Source organism: Pristiophorus japonicus, chromosome 14, assembly GCF_044704955.1.
Source record: "Pristiophorus japonicus isolate sPriJap1 chromosome 14, sPriJap1.hap1, whole genome shotgun sequence".
NCBI lineage: Eukaryota > Metazoa > Chordata > Chondrichthyes > Pristiophoridae > Pristiophorus > Pristiophorus japonicus.
The window spans coordinates 145,614,029-145,633,682 of NC_091990.1; the positions used below are offsets into that span (position 1 = coordinate 145,614,029).

General features: G+C 43.5%; 1 protein-coding gene across 3 annotated transcripts in view; it reads left to right on the forward strand.

Annotated features, from left to right (window-relative positions):
• The window catches only part of ttc17 (tetratricopeptide repeat domain 17), a 178,764-nt gene that overhangs the window by 116,239 nt on the left and 42,871 nt on the right, over nt 1-19,654 (forward strand). For all 3 annotated transcript variants that reach the window (XM_070899666.1, XM_070899667.1, XM_070899668.1), the window contains 3 exons: nt 8,918-9,082; nt 12,840-13,111; nt 15,545-15,722. In XM_070899666.1, coding sequence (XP_070755767.1) covers nt 8,918-9,082; nt 12,840-13,111; nt 15,545-15,722 — 615 coding nt within the window. The remainder of the gene's footprint in view (nt 1-8,917; nt 9,083-12,839; nt 13,112-15,544; nt 15,723-19,654) is intronic.

Here is a 19,654-nt window from a genome sequence, read left to right on the forward strand (position 1 = left end):
CGCGTGTGGAAACTTGGGGCCTATGTAACCACTATTTCATGATGCATGTTATCCACTGAACTGAGAGGGTATTGGAGGCTGTGTGCATTGAGGATGTAAGGCCTGAAGGAAGTGAGTGAATGTAGAATGGAATGAGTTACGATTGGAGTAGGTCTTTAATGTGAGAAGGAATAGAATGGGAAAGACAATAGAGCCTTAAGAATCCCCTGAGTTGATTGAAACCAAGTCAGAAGACAAGCAGTCAACAACACAGCCAGTCGTAGTGGTTAAATATATTATACAAGTCATATCACAACAAAGAATTTGATTGGTAAAGTAAACTCTTCAGACCCAATGACACACAAATAAGTCAGCATGAATCAATCGCCGGCAGATAACCATATTAAGTTAAATGAGTTGGAACTGTATAAAGTAATGGTGAGCCAAATGATTGTTTAGAATTTCACACAATTGAGCATTATTACTGAGAGGTACTGTAAGGCTGTACTTTAATTGTGTTTTCTGCTGGATCCAGGGATAGCTTGAAAATCTGCTGAAGCCTAAATTGTCATCTTGGATGAATGCAAAATAAGTTACCTGATGGGAATTACAAGGCATTAGATGGGTTCAGATAATGGTTTAAATTCTTTATTCAGATATGTGCTTTTGGATGTTTACCATGTCTACATTTCTTATGGAATGTCTTAACCACTCTGTCTGGTTTCAGTTTCTTCATTTTGTGCAGTATGAAGTGAAACGACAACTGAAAAAATAGAAAGATGATTTGAAATGTTTCAGTAATCTTTAATAAATAATCCCTAGTGTTATTTTCAGTAAATTATTGCTGTTCTTGACAAAAAATGAAATGTTTGGGGTAAGTCTTTTTTTTTAATGGGAAACATTTTATGTTCCAGTCAGTGCTTGCTGAAGGACTTGGAATCTCACTTACATAGGATCTAGGTCACAACTATTTTATCCTGCAACACATTTATTACTACAACAATAACAACTTATTTATATAGAGCCTTTAACATAGTAACATGTCTCAAGGTACTTCACAGGAATGTTATCAAAGAATATTTTACACCAAACCACAATAAGGAGATATTGGGGCAGGTTTTAAGGAGCATCTTCAAGGAGAAAAGAGAGGCTGAGGGCCTTGGCAGCTGAATGACAGTGATGGAGCAATTACTGAACAATAAAGTGTATTTTCTTGTAATGTAATTTAGTACCCGTCATGATGAATAATTAACTTATATTTAAGACTTTTGTACCTCGAGTGATATATTTATCTCAACTTGGTGCTGCTTTAGAATCTGTGCGTCAAACTCTCAGAATCCAAAGGGAGCCCAAGCAAGAGGTGGGCTGTTTTATTCCTGCCAAGGGAGAAGAAGTTGAAATTGGCGCTAATTCCTGAGAAGGACAAAGTTCTTGCTTTTCATGTTGGAATGCTCCCCACATGTTTCTTGGCATGACTTCTCATTCTAACTGAGGTGATCGTATATCAATCAATATTTCGCAACCTTGAACAACCTAAAAATAATTTAAATGAATGACGTCAACATGAGATTTTTAAAACCAGAAACTCCAATGAAAAATAAATACTTGTAAGAAATTCTGCAGGTGTAATTGTGAATTCATCATTGAATGATATCATTAGTCAAGTAAATCATTTGTGATATCAAGGCTAATTTCTGTGCTGCACTATCATACAGGCTATATCCGCCGTAAGTCCTAAATCCAATAGAGAATATCAAAAGTTAAGGTAATAGCAACTGCCATTGCACACACAAGTTGATTAATCTACTGGCTGCAAACTGGGCTCAATATTTGTATGCCCAACACACAATTCAGCTCCCATAAACATACACTCATGCTTCCTGTGATCTGACAGGTGATGTAGTGTGTAGTGTGCAGTGTGTACTCTCTGAACAATAGACCCATTTATTGGGCCCAAATTTGCCAAGGAGTTGCCCCGTTTTTTTTTTTTGGAGCTACACTTTTTTTTTCTGGAGTATCTTAAAAATTCCCATTCTGCACATTTAATTTGCATCAGTGTAAGTAAGTTAGTTAGGATTTTTTTTACTTTATTTTTTTTTCCAACCACCTTACGCCCATTTTGTCCATTTAAGCCAGTTTGGACAGCTAATAGTTGCTCCAAACTAACTTAGGCTAACTTATGTGGCCACTTGTGCCCGCACAGAAAACCCTGCGGAGAGTTAAGAAATCAGCGCAGGTAGCCAGAGATGGTGGGGGGGAGAAAGCGGAGAGGACCTTCACACCTTCACAACAACATTCAAGAAGCATAAAAACCATCAGTAATAAATAAAAAAATAAAAATTAAGTCCTACCTTCCTAACTCGGCCCGGGAAGTCAGCGGGCTGACTCCGATTCTTCTCCGACTCTCTCTCTGACTCCGAGGGACTGCTGGACGACTTCTCCGAGGGACTGCTGGACGACTTCTCCGAGGGACTGCTGGACGACTTCTCCGAGGGACTACTGGGCGACTTCTCTGAGGGACCTCCGGATGGGGACAGGAGCTACTGCGCATGCGCGAAACCTCCAGTGCGCATGCGTTGAGCTGCCGGCACTGTTTTTCACGCAGGGCCCTAACTCCGCCCCTAATGGATAAACCATGCCGCACCAAGCCATGGGAGAAGCCACAGAGCAGCCAGAATCCAGGGAGATCTTTTCACCGCTGTTTTCCCCTAGGAAGTGCGCCGATAAAATGAGTGGGCCAAATTTGGGCCCATTGTGTCCACATTTATGCTTAGAATTTCCAATATGCAGCCACGTCATTTCTAAAGGGTATTTAATATAGATCACACCAGACACTTTGGACAATTACCCAGATAAGTTTGTTCAGTCTTTTACAATTGCCTGTCATTTTACTGCTACTGTAAAAATCAGTTCCAATATCGCAATAGTTTTTGAACAAATTAATTGAAGAATTTAACAATCAAACCAGTTGGTTGAGCTTTTCTAATACAAATTTCTTGCAAACTTTTCAGGTTAATTGACTCTTCTCTAGCTTAGTTGTCCCTAATTCCTAGGAGTTGTAGTTGTATTTGGAAATCCTACACATTGAGTTTTGCCTCCGAATTATTAACTACTCAGTCAAAATTGTAACTTAAAATATCAAATGTCCAAAACTTCTACTTCTTACATTAAAATCTTTGCTGTTGAAAAGCTACTCTGCAAGACTAAGGCAATTACTAGTACAGTGGATGGCTAGCATCTTGAACACATATAGGGAAAGGGACTATTAGTACTGCACAATTTTTGACAGTCTGTCCCGCCCTGCCCGTACTGCACTTTTTTAACCGACAGGCGACAAGCCCCACCCCATCAAGCTCCGTTTACTATAAATTATAATATGAAACCAGAGTGTTATTTAAAACTAAGAACAAATGACTTTAAAATGGAGAATGAGTTATGTCTGCATGCCTTGGTCAAATGATCTCGTATCCTCTAACCTTGCTTCACCTGAAGACTGCACTTGGCCTTGACTCCCTGTGTGCAACACCACAGGGGATTGTGTGTGTTTATGTAGGTTCGCCATTTTGAACCTGTGTTTCAGTTATATTTTGGCCAACATCCCCAGCATTGAAGCACTGACCACACTTGATCAACTCGGCTGGGCAGGCCACATCGTTCGCATGCCAGACACAAGGCTCCCAAAGCAAGCGTTCTACTCGGAACTCCTTCACGGCAAGCGAGCCAAAGGTGGGCAGAGGAAACGTAACGAGGACACCCTCAAAGCCTTGCTGATAAAGTGCAACATCCCCACCGACACCTGCAATTCCCAGGCCAAAGACCGCCCTAAGTGGAGGAAGTGTGTCCGGGAGGGCGATGAGCACCTCGAGGCTCATCACTGAGAGCACGCAGAAATCAAGCGCAGGCAGCGGAATGAGCATGCGGCAAACCTGTCTCTCCCACCCTTACCCTCAACGATTATCTGTCCCACATGTGACGGGGACTGTGGTTCTCGTATGGGACTGTTCAGCCACCTAAGGACTCATATTTTTAGAGTGGAAACATGTCTTCCTAGATTCCGAGGGACTGCCTATGATGATGATGATGATGATTTTTTTTTTAACTGGGATTTGAGGGAGTAGATGAGTAGGTGAATGCAAAATCTGCTGTTTGGAGGTGGCAAAGGGAATGATTTATATGGAAATGGGTTATTAACCAGTGGAGGAAACTACTGTTTTCTGGTCCAAATAGAAACACATGCTCCTTCCTCATTCATTTGAAACACACAATGTTGGTACTAAGGGCTGGAATTTCGTCTCATATTGCTACCACCGTTTTTTCGTCGTTATTCCGGTGGTAATTGCACGTCACATTTTTTTTTCACTGCCAAAATACCACTATGGCTGAAGGCCGCTAGTTTGGTCAAAAGTTGACCGGTGGTAGTGGTATTTTCAGTCGTGCAAGACTTGGTTTTTTGGCGCCAAAACCGAACAGACCTGTGCATGCATGATTTTTTTTCCATCTCTTTTTTTTTTTCCCCCTGCGCCCCCCCCCACCCAGTGATTTCTGGTCAGGGATCGTCCGCACATGCACAGAAAAGAGAGAGGGATAAAATCAGAGTGCTACAGCGAGCTTGCAAAAGGAGATAGGATACATATAATAGCAGATTGAGAGAGATAAAAGCACATAAAAGCGGATAATAGGATAAAATAATCTAACAAAAAGGATAAAAATGCAGCAACCAGAGTTGGCGAGACAGAGGACACGTAAATTCAGCCTGGATGCCCAAGAGGCACTGGTTGCAGAAGTGGAGGCTAGATTGGGACAATTGTCCAGCGGTGGGCGTGCAAACTCCTTCCGCCCCCCCCACCCAGCTATCTGCAAGATAATCTGGAACGCAATATCTGAGGGGGTGTCCTCAGTCGATCACATACAGCGGGGGGCCCAGTAGTGCAGGAAAAGGTGGAATGACCTAGTGCGTCTGCGAGAGTAAATAATATATTCATGCACTCCTTGATTACAAAACCCACAACAACCCTCTCATTCTGTGCCTCATTGGGAAGTTTATAAAGTCCATCCTGCCTGTGTACAGTGCATCAGTTACCTGGCAACTGCAACGACGTGCAGAGAGATGCAGCATATGTCCCCAATTGATGCCTGAAAGGAGCTGGAGGCACAGAAGGGAATGCCGCAGTCACCTCCACCTCGATGGGCAGTGCAGTCCTGTTGGTGCTGGTGGGCTGCAGGTCTGCCTTTATGAGCTGGCATATCTCGGTGACCACCTCTTTTCGAAAGCACAGCCTTCTTAACACACTGTACCTCAGACAGGTGCAGGTATGAGTGCTTTCTCCCTGAAAAGTCGTTGAGGGTAGGGCCTCCTCCTCATAAGTCTGCGACCTCTTTGATTAGGCTCATAATGCTCTGCAATAAACCTTCTTCCAGCTCTATTCTGCATAGCATAAGTAGCCAGCATTATTGGCAGATATTATAGGACCCATTCTTTTAATTGTCCTCAAGTATCCTCAAATGTCCTTAAATTTACTCCAATGTGCTCATAGTGTAAAATAGCCTCAAATAACCTTAAAATCTAAATCTGACCCAACATAAAGCTCTCATTAAGCTCACTGTGTAAAAATCAGCCTTCTGTCAAAATCCTTTCATGCAATGAACTTCGGCTCCGTTTTTCAAAATGGCGTCGTTACCACTGGGCCTGAGCAGGTAAGACTGCAGTTTTCACAGTATTACTTTAGTCTGGTGGGAAAAATGGTGGTCTTTAATGAATTTACTACCGGTGGTATTTATCGGCGGTATTTCGACGTTGCACACTGATGTCATAATAGCTGGACGTTTTTTTTTACCACCGGTGGTAAATCACTGATGAATTTACCGCCGGTGGTATTTGGGTGGTAATTTCTGATTTTGGCAATATTTCAGTGCTAACTTATTTTCCAGCGGTAAACGGGCAGTAAAATGGCTGGAAAGCTAATGAATTTCCAGCCCGTAAGATTTTACAACATAATTGCATTTAACTTGTTAGCCTAACGGGGCTATTTGTAGTAAAAACAGAGGATGTGCCTGCAGCGAAGCCCTCTGCTGTTTCCAATCCAGATAGCCCTGGCCCAGATTAGTACAAGGAGTTCATCACAGATGCTGATGCAAAAATATTGCACCATTCTGGGAAAATGTCCTTTTTGTGTGAAATTCTATATATGTCTGAAGCAATTGGACAAAAAGTGAGTTTACAGTACTCCATTTAAAAAAGTGTTTTTTCTTTAGAGTTTTTTTTGAGGAAGGCATAAATTAATATATATTTTCATTTTCCACTGCACTTTTCTTTAACTGTAAAATTCTATTATAGCCCATTCCGACTTTGCACAACTCTCAAAAGTTGGAGGCAAAATAGTGTGACATGGTGCACTTAGCAGTGAAAGAGCTAAATTGACCATTAAGTTCAAACTACAGTGATGCATTCTGATCAGTGATGGGGAGCACTAGAATTTAAAAATGTAACTATTGAATTTGATATTATATCTGAACATACAATTCTGGATGAGCAGAAATGTTTTCCAATTGAATATTGTGAAGAGCGAAGCCAACGTTTTCGGTCCCCAGCACAAACTCTGTTCGCTAGCCACTGACTCCATCCCTCTCTCCAACTTCTGTCTGAAGCTGAACCACACTGTTCGCAACCTTGGTGACATATTTGACACTGAAATGAGCTTTCGATCACGTATTCACAGCTTAACTGAGACTGCCTATTTCCACCTCCGTAACATCATCCGTCTCTACCCTTGACTCAGCTCATCCGCTGCTAAAGCTGCTCATCCATGCCTATGTTACCTCTAGACTTGACTATTTCAACGTACTCCTGTCTGGCCTCCCACATTCTACCCTACGTAAACCCGAGGTGATCCAAAACTCGGCAGACCGTGTCCTAATTCGCACCACCCCGCTCACCCATCACCCCTGTATTCGCTGACCTACATTGGCTCCCTGTTAAGCAACGCCTCGATTTCAAAATTCTCATCCTTGTTTTCAAATCCCTCCATGACCTCCCCTTCACCCCTCCCTATCTCTGTAATCTCCTCCAGCCCCACAACCTCCCGAAATATCTGCGCTTCTCTAATTCTGCCCCCTTGAGCATCCTGATTATAATTGCTCAACCATTGGTAGCCGTGCCTTCTGTTGCCGAGGCCCTAAGCCTGGAAACAAAAGGCCCAAGTTTCCACACGATAAAAAACGGGCGCCCCTACGAGCTGGGCGCGCGTTTTTCGTGCCTAAAATGGCGCCTAAAAAAAAACTCGCGATTCTGGAGCGTTCGGCAGCTCCTTGTCTGCCTGGCGTGGCGCCCAGGGGGGCGGAGCCTACACTCGCGCCGATTTTGTAAGTGGGAGGGGGCGGGTACTATTTAAATTAGTTTTTTTTCCTGCCGGCAACGCTGCGCATGCGCGTTGGAGCATTCGTGCATGCTCAGTGTGAAAAAAACATTGGCACTCGGCCATTTTTGTAGTTCTTTGTAGCTGTTTAATTTTTGAAAATTTTTTCAATAAAAGCACATTGCCATCAGCACATCTCATTGCAGCCTTCTCACTGTCTCCTTCCCCCCCCCCACCCCAGCGGGAAGAACGGGCGCCTCCTCTCCCCCCCGCGGGAAAGAATGGGCGCCTCCTCTCCCCTCCCCGTGGGAAGAACGGGCGCCTCCTCCCCTCCCCCCACCCCCCCACGGGAAGAATGGGCGCCTCCTCCTCCCCCCCCCCCAGGAAGAACAGGCACCTCCTTCCCCCCCCCCCCCCCCCGCGGGAAGAACAGGCACCTCCTACCACCCTCCCCCCCCCCCCCCCGGGGAAAGAACGGGCGCCTCCTCCCCCCTCTTTCTCCCCCCCCCCCCCCCCCCCAGGTCTCAAACATGGAGTTTGAGACCTGGAATATTAGGTCCTTCATTGAAACACCTGTGAACTCATCCCTTTTTGGTGTGGAAGCAAGTCATCCTCGATATGGGGGACCGCTTATGATGGCGAGTAAATTCATTCACCATGTAACAACTAGTGCATTTATAATTTCACTACAAATAATGAAAACACAGGAATCTTCCATGCATGTGACCAGTAATGTTGTTTAGATTTTCACACACAATGCAAATACTGAAATGACAATTACAACTCGCATTTAAATATGGCTGGCAAAATGAAAATGAAGTTTTTCGCTTTGAGTAAAATTGTGGTTTATTTGTTTTTAAAATAAATTGTGGTGAGCTGTTTACTGTTCTTTACTCCTTTAACATCATCATAGGCAGTCCCTCGAAATGATGATGACTTGCTTCCACGCCAAAAAGGGATGAGTTCACAGGTGTTTCAATGAAAGACCTAATATTGCAGGTCCCGAACTACATATTGAAGGGTGGAAGATGCCTGTGCTTGGATTTTTTTAATGTGTGGTGGCCGTTGCACACCAGCCACCACACGGGCTTGATAGAGCTAGGTCTTGGTCCAGTGGTAAGGATTAACCAAGACGACTGGAGACCAGCTCTGCTGCACGAACCTAGCGTGCACACACATTGCAGTGTGGGCTGGCCAGTGTTTCCCCTGGGCCCCGAACTACGCCTCTCCTGGGCCATTAGAGGGAGCAACGTGCGGCGGCCTGGCCTGGAAATTGGCACAGTCCCAGCCTGCAAGACCATTGGCAGGCCGGGGTCATTGGCGGGAACAGCGTGCGACGGTATGCCACTGCAGGGAGCAGCGTGTGCTACTGTAGGAGGGCGACGGCTGTGAAGAGGACTGGATTTGACGTCGCCCAAATGCAGGTCGCTGATTGCAGAGCGGGCAGGTAAATCAGGAGCTGCAAGGTAGGGGCGGAGGAGTGGCAAGAGTTCGTAGAGGGACTCCTATATACCTGTATATTATACAAGTTTTGAAAATCCAGTATAATACAAAATATGTATGTCATTCCTTGTTTTTATTCCTAGAAGACCATTGTTACAGCATTCAGAAGGATGTATTAACTCAGGAGCATCGGAAGTATTTTGCTGATCCAGAGAGGATAATTGAGTCCTCAGAGGAAAGAATCATAGGAGAACCTTCTCAACCATCCAAAGTCTCAACAGGGGATTCTTTGCCATCTGATGTTAAAAGTGAGTCCCTTTATTCGTACATCCAGTCTTGTGGTGGATATGATAAAATTATTCATATTTAAATTGAAGTCTTTTGCATACTTGTGTAGGCTTACTGATCCCAAAAGACATATTTATGTATTAATTAAAATTGTAATGCAGACTGGCATAATTTGGCTGAAAACAACCATTTTACAATGTTATCCAGATCAGGAGTGGAAATAATTACAACAATAAAATTACAATAACATTTTACAGATTAGGAGAAAACATTGCAGTGAAAGATATAGAAATGACAGTTTATGCCAATAAACTGATTTTGACTTCACACCTGTTGGCTCTACCAAGTCTCCTTCAGTTAGACTTGGCAAGAGTCAAATGCAACGTAGATTTTATTGTAGATTAAGGTACAGGTACAGGTTCCATGAACATAAATGCACTAATCTTGGCAACAGAATTGGCATGCACCAGCAAGAAGGATGATACTGAAGATGCTTGTTGCTCCCATTTTCAACTGTGTCCTCTTTTTAATTTTCATTGAACTCAAGGCTATAATATGCTTTGTAAGTTGGAACACCCCAATGCAGTTCTTTGAGGTTTAGGCAGACCTAAAATAAGTTTCTAAATGAAATTGCATCCAATTCGTCTCCTCCAAGTTAAAATCTCTTAATATGACTGGACTCCCTGGAGTCTTGCAGCTAGCCTTAACTGAACAGGAACTCGCTGGGAATAGCATAGAAGTACAATGTAAATTTCCATTTGAGCAGAATAAGTAAAACCCACATTCTCTCCTACCCTGATCGTTCTGCCAATGCAGCCCCCATCTTCGCTCTCAAGTTCAAGGGACGCAGATTTTGAACCCGTTTATGGCGGACAACTGGTTGAGCCATTCATCGCCAGATCTGGCTGGACCACATTAAGCATTATCGGGTCTCTGCCAAAACTGCTCACTACTCCAGGATCATCCTAGAATGCAAAGATACCGCCCCACCCTCCCCCAGCTTCTTTTCTTTACTAGCAACCGTCCTCTTAAACCCCTTTTCCTGGCCACTCCACCCTCACTACCAACAATGTGCGAGGAGCTCATGGACTTCTTTGTTACTAAGATTGAGAGCAGCTGCTGCTGCTGCATCTCTCCCTTCCTCTAGCCTGCTAAAAACAAACTTACCCCAAGGTTCATCCATGCTCCAGCCCTGAAATCGCATATTTTTCTAGTTTCTCTGCCTATTGCCGTCATCAGCTCATCTTGTCCATGATACCCACCTCCTGCTCTCTCACCTAATATACTGCTGACCACCCAATTTCCCTTCCTGGCCCCCATTCTAACTGATATTGTAAATGGTTTCCTCTTCCCCCCCCCCCCCCCCTTTACAATTTGCTGTCAACCCCCCCCCCCATCCTAAAAAACTCCACCTTGACCCCTCTGTCTTTGCAAACTAGCGTTCCATCTCCAATCTCCATTTCCTCTCCAAATCCGTGCCCATCTTTCCAGCAACTCCCATTCTTGAACCCCTCGAATCGGGTTTCCCCCAACTCCAGCCATGGCATTGAAACTGCCCTCATCAAAGTCACAAATTACATCCGATGTGACTGTGGTGCACTATCCTCATCTTTCTCTACTTGTCTGCAGCTTGTGACACAATTGACCACACCATCCTCCTCCAATGCCTCTCTGTTGTCCAGCTGTATGGACTGCCTTTGCCTGCTTTTATAGGCAAACACCCAATTTGAACATAGCAAGATCCCATGGACAACAATGAAGTAATCTGTTTTTCGAGATGCTGATTGAGGGATAAATATTGGCCAGAACATCAGGAGAACACCCCTGCTCTTAAAATAGTGCCACCTGAACAGGCAGACAATGCCTCAGTTTAACATTTGCAGCACTCCCTCAGCATTATACCAATGCATAGTCCTAGATTATGTGTTCAAGTCCTTGGGCTGGGGCTTGAACACACCACCATCTGACTCGGCGATAAGAGTGCTAACACTTAGGCAAGATGACCTTGCAGAAGTAACATTTTTATCTGTGCTCCTATTTAGACAACTGGCTAGTTGGGTTCTACTGGATAGGTGATTGATTCTTTCCAGAGATTAGACTTCACAAACAATCACAAAAGTCTGACTTGGATCCCATGGAGAGCCCTCTATTTCTGGGGATGCCATTTTGCACAGTCCAGAAGTGAGTTCAGCACACTATTTCTGATAGACGCAAGAAAACAACATCGTACAAGATCCTACTTCTCCGCTGCCTTTCCCACAGTTGAAGGTTGTAATGGTTGCATTCCTACCAAATTGAAGAACACATCTCTAGGACAAGTGAGCATACCAGTAAAGTGGACTATGGACCAGTCCACATAACATGTCAATCATTTGGAATCGAGGTCAATTGGGCTCTTGCTGCAGCAATGCCACTATTGGTACAAGCCAAGCGCACATTTGGATTGACAATATTATGGTAGTCCATATGTGACCAAACAAGGCACTAACTCAGTTTCATGTATGTCAGAACATGATGGAACTAACAGTCTGATGTCCAGCTCATATAATGTATTTCAGCTCAGTATATCAATACAACAGCAAAATACGCTCTGTCTTCTCACAGTTCTGTACAATGCAAGATCTGCGCTTTGTAGTTAGAACATAACATAAGAAATAGGAGCAGGAGTAGGCCATACGGCCCTTCGAGCCTGCTCCGCCATTCAATAAGATCATGGCTGATCTGATCATGGACTCGGCTCCACATCCCTGCCCACTCCCCATAATCCCGTAACCCTTTATCGTTTAAGAAACTGTCTATTTCTGTCTTAAATTTATTTAATGTCCCAGTTTCCACAGCTCACTGAGGCAGCGAATTCCACAGATTCACAACCCTCAGAGAAGAAATTTCTCCTCATCTCAGTTCTAAATGGGTGACCCCTTATTCTAAGATCATGCCCTAGCTCTATTCTCCCCCACCAGTAGAAACATCCTCTCTGCATACACCTTGTCAAGCCCCTCATAATCTTATACGTTTTGATAAGATCACCTCTCATTCTTCTGAATTCCAATGAGTAGAGGCCAACCTACTCAACCTTTCCTCATAAGTCAACCCCCTCATCCCCAGAATCAACCTAGTGAACCTTCTCTGAACTGCCTCCAAAGCAAGCACACCCCTTCGTAAATATGGAAACCAAAACTACACGTAGTATTCCAAGTGTGGCCTCACCAATACCCTGTACAACTGTAACAAGACTTCCCTGCTTTTATACTCCATCCTCTTTGCAATAAAAGCCAAGATTCCATTGGCCTTCCTGATCACTTGCTGTACCTGCATACTATCCTTCTGTGTTTCATGCACAAGTACCTCCAGGTCCCGCTGCACTGCAGCACTTTGCAATCTTTCTCCATTTAAATAATAACTTGCTCTTTGATTTTTTTTCTGCCAAAGTGCATGACCTCACACTTTCCAACATTATACTCCATCTGCCAAATTTTTGCCCACTCACTAAGCCTGTCTATGTCCGTTTGCAGCTTTTTTATGTCCTCCTCACACATTGCTTTTCCTCCCACCTTTGTATCTTCAGCAAACTTGGCTACGTTACACTCAGTCCCTTCTTCCACGTCGTTAATATAGATTGTAAATAGTTGGAATCCCAGCACTGATTCCTGCGGCACCCCAGCTTAGTTCTTGAGTTCTTCAAGGTATGAAGTTGCTTTTTAGCCTTGCCAAGCAGCCATTAACTCACTTGTTTCTGCTCCTTTGTATTGTTAATGTTTGCTTACTGTTTGTTTATAGCTGTAATTGTGGCAGAAAGCAACAGCACTGATGAAAGGGAACTTTCCAAAAATTTGGAGACTGATGAAAATCCTTCTGCTCCAGCAGAAGTTTTTGAAAATACTTGGCCCTCAGAAAAAGACCTTCTGGGAGCATTTGAAGGTGCATTTGAGGTTAAAGGTCATCGAGTAGATCTACAGGGTATTCGGGTTTTAAAGAAAGGTGTCCAGGATGGAGTGCCTGGATCCTGTTTTGGAGATTGTGAAGATGATGATGATGATGAGGCCGAATGGGTAAGTGATAGTTCAGTAGAAGGGGAATTGTTTTTGCCATAATGCTGTTTTTTCAGTTAATGTGGTTAGTTTAGTAGGATAAACAGAGAAGATCTGTTGATGTCACTTGGTCATATTTTCCATAGCTATGGGGTATTTTGTTATGATGTGTAGATCAATCGATCCAATATACAGTCCATTGGCCAACTAGCTTTTTTAGGATTCTTTTACCAATAGTAGATCTGTTGACTGCATTTTAAAAGTATTTGATTGACTGTAAAGTACTTTGGGACATCCTGAAATCATGAAAGGCACTATATAAATGAAAGTCTTTTTTAAAATCCTATCTATATGCTTGAAAAGAAAACTTAAGATTGCAATTTAAATGGAGCTATTTTTTTTTTAAATGCAGTGTTTCTTTTCTTGTATTTCTAATCAGCAGCAGGAATTAACTATTTCTCTATGAAGTTTCAAACTGACTCTCAGATTTGAACATTTACAGCTCTTTAAATATCCCTGAAAACAATTACCGAGACTTCCTGGGTTTGAAGAACTGTCGAGGACATTTGAAAATAACTGTCATACATATGTGAATAAATCCCACTATCTCTGTTTGTTCAAAAGCAGCTGATTCCTCCCTCAAACTTTGCAGACGACTAACTAAACTTGAAATATTGAGTTAAGCTTGGAACAAGACTCTGGTGATAGGTCCCTCCCCAAAACTTTCCCCAAATGAGGGCACTGAGGCTCTTTGCTGCCCTGGTGAGATGAAGTAACTCAACACAATGGTGGGGAATCAAGCATGGAACCTTGCTGGGTTTTGGCTCTGCTAAAATCTGGATACATTCACAGCCATTAAGAGACCCCAATTTTTTTGTAACTTACTTGCAATAAGTTATATTTAAACAAATCCTCAAGATGAAGGGGCACACCATTGTGCATTAACTCAAGTTGATGCACAGATTGCAAGCTGCGAAATTGCAAACTGTGTATGTTCAGAGTGCACATATGTGGTTCAAGCTCTATTCAACAGTTGTAAGGTACAAATATCCTGTTGCAGTCCAGGCTATTGAGGTAGGCTGAAACCTTGAAGTAATGAAGGTGTTAAAAGACACACAGGATATTTCATTGAGTACATTGTCATGTTATTGTGGAATAAGTAATATTTTGAATTTTTGATTTTGTTTAAAACTTTATTTTGGACATTAGAAATTACAGCTGAAGAGCAAAACATCAAACCATGGCTGTGAAGTGTTTACATACATTTTCCCCAGAAAGTAACACTTATAGACCAGAGGTGCAGTCATATGCATGATATATATATTGGGCCCAAGTTTCCACATGATTCGCGCCTGATTTTTAGGAGCAACTGGTGGAGAACGGACTATTTTAGAAATCGCAATTCTCCACATTTTTTTTTCTGCAGTTCTAGTCAGGTAGAACCGTTCTAGTTTAGAACAGAATTTTTTCTTCAAAAGGGGGCGTGTCCGGCCACTAACTCCTGATTTGAAAGTTTCCACAGTGAAAATGTACTCCAAACTAAAGTAGAATGGAGCCAGTGAAGATTTTTGTAGAACTGAAAAAACCTGTTCTACACATTAAAAAAATCAGGCGCAGGTTACAAATTAGGCGTCCAGAACGAGGTGGGGGGGGGAAGGGAACTCATTAAATTCGACAATAAATCCTTATTTATACTTCTACAAATATACAAATAAATCCAACCTGAATAAACATTTATAAGCCAAGAAAAGATTAAATAAACCATCTTCCTACCTGTGTGAAAGTGCTTCAGCCAGGGAGGGGGAGAGGGGGAGAGGGAACAGGAGCGGGGGGGGGGGCGCGCGGGTGTCGGGGGGGAGTGGGTCTCCGGGGGGGGGGGGGGGGGGTGGAAGAGAGCGGGTCCCCGGGGGGGGGGGGGGGGGGGGGGAGAGAGAGCGGGTCTCCGGTGGGGGGGGGGGGGGAGTCGGGTCGGGTCTGGTCGGCGGGGGGGGGGAGCAGGAGCTGGCCGTGGGAGGAGCCTTCTTCACGCAGCCCCAGTGAGGCCATTCAGCCAGGGCTAGGGGCTGCGTGCTTCGGGCCCCTCCCACACAGTTCGGCGCCTGGAGCTACTGCACTTGCGTGCCGACTAGCGCGCATGTGCAGAGGTCTCGGCACTGTTTTCAGCGCAGGGACCTGGCTCCGCTCCCCCCCCCACAGCTCGTTCTGGCTGCGCCGAGGGCCAGAGGACCTGTAAGTAGGTGCAGAATACCGAGGATTTTTTTAGGCGCCGTTTTAGGTGCGAAAAACGGGCGCCCAGCTCGGAGGAGCGCCCGTTTTTTTTCTTGTGAAAACTTGGGCCCGATGATTCTAATAAACTGCATTTGTTATTGCAACAAAAATTACTTTTATATGCTTCGTGTTTATTGTTGAGTAAAGTTTTTAAATCCTGCAACTCTTCACCTTTTTTTGAAAAAGATAACTGTTCAAGTTAAACGTATTAAGAAGTCAAAAACAGACAATGCAGATACTCAGGACTACAGTAGTCGAAGTGGTGAGAAGAGTGACCATTATCTGGTAAATGAGGAAGATGATGGTCATTACCGGTCTGCGTTTGAAATAAGTGGGCCTAAAGTACCCTCTCCAGGACCACAAGGTAAATTGTTACATAATGTAGGTTTGGAATTGGGTGCTAACTTGTTCTGTACATGCATCTATTTTTTTTCTTTGGATCAGTCTGTGTTCTTCACATGGGTGTAATTCGAATGGAGATCTGGCAGTAATTTTTCTGAATTGTAAAATAGTGGCCGCTGATTGTAGCTGCTATTCTTTTTGTATTCAAAACTAACATTTGTTGCATTCTAAAATAATGCAAGAGAAAGAGAATGTTTTGTGATTATTGCATATTTAAAAACAGGCCTTCAAATTACCTTTAATGCATTCACATTAAATTCCTTTGCTGTTTTAATGGCAGCATATGGGAGTTTATTTAAAACAGGTTAGTATTGCCGGTTAAAATAACATGAAGCAGTTTCATAGGGTTAAGTTTAAAATATTCCCACAGCATAATTTCAACGCCAATTTATTTTAATTTTTTTGTGAGTAACATACAATGCAGTAGTACTCAAAGCTTTGTACCTCCATTAATTTGCATGATCATAACTCACTGAAAACTACTACTGTTCCAACACTTGCTGTTGGGAGTATTAATTATGGAGGGTTTCACTTAAGACCGCTTTCTCTGATGTCCTAATTTTTATGAATCGACCCTCATTTATTTTTAGTACTTCTGTGTAACATAGAATCAAAATTGCCTTTAGTATGAACTTTCACGTTTGCTAACTCAACTCTTTTAGGCCTCATCTTTACAAAACTGCTTGTAAGTTTCTGCCAGTGGCATTTTGTAACTAGTCACTAGAGGAGCTTCGATTCCAGAAATTCAGTTCCTGAGGTGAAACACTTCACTATTGAGAGTGCTTCACCTAGCAGCCAATGAAGCAGTGCTGAAACTCCTTTCAGTTGCAGGAAACAGATTGGCCATCTGGTTGGGAAGGTAGTACTGTTGTATGGCCCTATTTCTTGTTAGTTTATGAATGCACTGTGAGCAGATGTTAACCCTGTGTTATGGATACTGAAATTTTTTTTAAATGGTACATTACAAAGAGCCAGGAAGTTTATAATATGTAAAAGAAAAATACTGCGGATGCTGAAAATCTGAAATAAAAACAGAAAATGCTGGAAATACTCAGCAGGTCAGACAGTATCTGTGGAGGGAGATATAGAATGAACGTTAATTCTGTTTCTCTCTCTACAGATGCTGCCTTTTCCAGCAATTTCTGTTTTTATTTTAGTTTATAATATATATTGGGGGGGATGACTCATCAGGGGAAGGCAGCAGCAGCCAAGTTCATGGCACCGTGGCTGGCTCTGCTGCACAGGAGGGCAGGAAAAAGAGTGGGAGCGCGATAGTGATAGGGGATTCAATGGTGAGGGGAATAGATAGGCGTTTCTGCGGCCGCAACCGAGACTCCAGGATGGCATGTTCCCTCCCTGGTGCAAGGGTCAAGGATGTCTCGGAGCGGGTGCAGGACATTCTGAAATGGGAGGGAGAACAGCCAGTTGTCGTGGTGCACATTGGTACCAACGACACAGGTAAAAAAAAGGGATGAGGTCCTATGAAAAGAATTTAAGGAGCTAGGAGCTAAATTTAAAAAGTAGGACCTCAAAAGTAGCAATCTTGGGATTGCTACCAGTGCCACGTGCTAGTCAGAGTAGGAATCGCAGGATAGCGCAGTGGTGCAGCAGGGAGGGATTCAAATTCCTGGGGCATTGGAACCGGTTCTGGGGGAGGTGGGACCAGTACAAACCGGACGGTCTGCACCTGGGCAGGACCGGAACCAATGTCCTAGGGGGAGTGTTTGCTAGTGCTGTTGGGGAGGAGTTAAACTAATATGGCAGGGGGATGGGAACCAATGCAGGGAGACAGAGGGAGACAAAAAGGAGGCAAAAGCAAAAGACAGAAAGGAGATGAGGAAAAGTGGAGGGCAGAGAAACCCAAGGCAAAGAACAAAAAGGGCCACTGTACAGCAAAATTCTAAAAGGACAAAGGGTGTTAAAAAAACAAGCCTGAAGGCTTTGTGTCTTAATGCAAGGAGTATCCGCAATAAAGTGGATGAATTAACTGTGCAAATAGATGTTAACAAATATGATGTGATTGGGATTACTGAGACGTGGCTCCAGGATGATCAGGGCTGGGAACTCAACATCCAGGGGTATTCAACATTCAGGAAGGATGGAATAAAAGGAAAAGGAGGTGGGGTAGCATTGCTGGTTAAAGAGGAGATTAATGCAATAGTTAGGAAAGACATTAGCTTGGATGATGTGGAATCTATATGGGTAGAGCTGCAGAACACCAAAGGGCAAAAAACGTTAGTGGGAGTTGTGTACAGACCTCCAAATAGTAGTAGTGATGTTGGGGAGGGCATCAAACAGGAAATTAGGGGTGCATGCAATAAAGGTGCAGCAGTTATAATGGGTGACTTTAATATGCACATAGATTGGGCTAACCAAACTGGAAGCAATACGGTGGAGGAGGATTTCCTGGAGTGCATAAGAGATAGTTTTCTAGACCAATATGTCGAGGAACCAACTAGGGGGGAGGCCATCCTAGACTGGGTGTTGTGTAATGAGAGAGGATTAATTAGCAATCTCATTGTGCGAGGCCCCTTGGAGAAGAGTGACCATAATATGGTGGAATTCTGCATTAGGATGGAGAATGAAACAGTTAATTCAGAGACCATGGTCCAGAACTTAAAGAAGGGTAACTTTGAAAGTATGAGGCATGAATTGGCTAGGATAGATTGGCGAATGATACTTAAGGGGTTGACTGTGGATGGGCAATGGCAGACATTTAGAGACCGCATGGATGAATTACAACAATTGTACATTCCTGTCTGGCGTAAAAATAAAAAAGGGAAGGTGGCTCAACCGTGGCTATCGAGGGAAATCAGGGATAGTATTAAAGCCAAGGAAGTGGCATACAAATTGGCCAGAAATAGCAGCGAACCTGGGGACTGGGAGAAATTTAGAACTCAGCAGAGGAGGACAAAGGGTTTGATTAGGGCAGGGAAAATGGAGTACGAGAAGAAGCTTGCAGGGAACATTAAGGCGGATTGCAAAAGTTTCTATAGGTATGTAAAGAGAAAAAGGTTAGTAAAGACAAACGTAGGTCCCCTGCAGTCAGAATCAGGGGAAGTCATAACTGGGAACAAAGAAATGGCAGACCAATTGAACAAGTACTTTGGTTCAGTATTCACTAAGGAGGACACAAACAACCTTCCGGATATAAAAGTGGTCAGAGGGTCTAGTAAGGAGGAGGAACTGAGGGAAATCTTTATTAGTCGGGAAATTGTGTTGGGGAAATTGATGGGATTGAAGGCCGATAAATCCCCAGGGCCTGATGGACTGCATCCCAGAGTACTTAAGGAGGTGGCCTTGGAAATAGCGGATGCATTGACAGTCATTTTCCAACATTCCATTGACTCTGGATCAGTTCCTATCTAGTGGAGGGTAGCCAATGTAACCCCACTTTTTAAAAAAGGAGGGAGAGAGAAAGCAGGGAATTATAGACCGGTCAGCCTGACCTCAGTAGTGGGTAAAATGATGGAATCAATTATTAAGGATGTCATAGCAGCGCATTTGGAAAATGGTGACATGATAGGTCCAAGTCAACATGGATTTGTGAAGGGGAAATCATGCTTGACAAATCTTCTGGAATTTTTTGAGGATGTTTCCAATAAAGTGGACAAAGGAGAACCAGTTGATGTGGTATATTTGGATTTTCAGAAGGCTTTTGACAAGGTCCCACACAAGAGATTAATGTGCAAAGTTAAAGCACATGGGATTGGGGTAGTGTGCTGATGTGGATTGAGAACTGATTGTCAGACAGGAAGCAAAGAGTAGGAGTAAATGGGTACTTTTCAGAATGGCAGGCAGTGACTAGTGGGGTACCGCAAGGTTCTGTGCTGGGGCCCCAGCTGTTTACATTGTACATTAATAATTTAGACGAGGGGATTAAATGTAGTATCT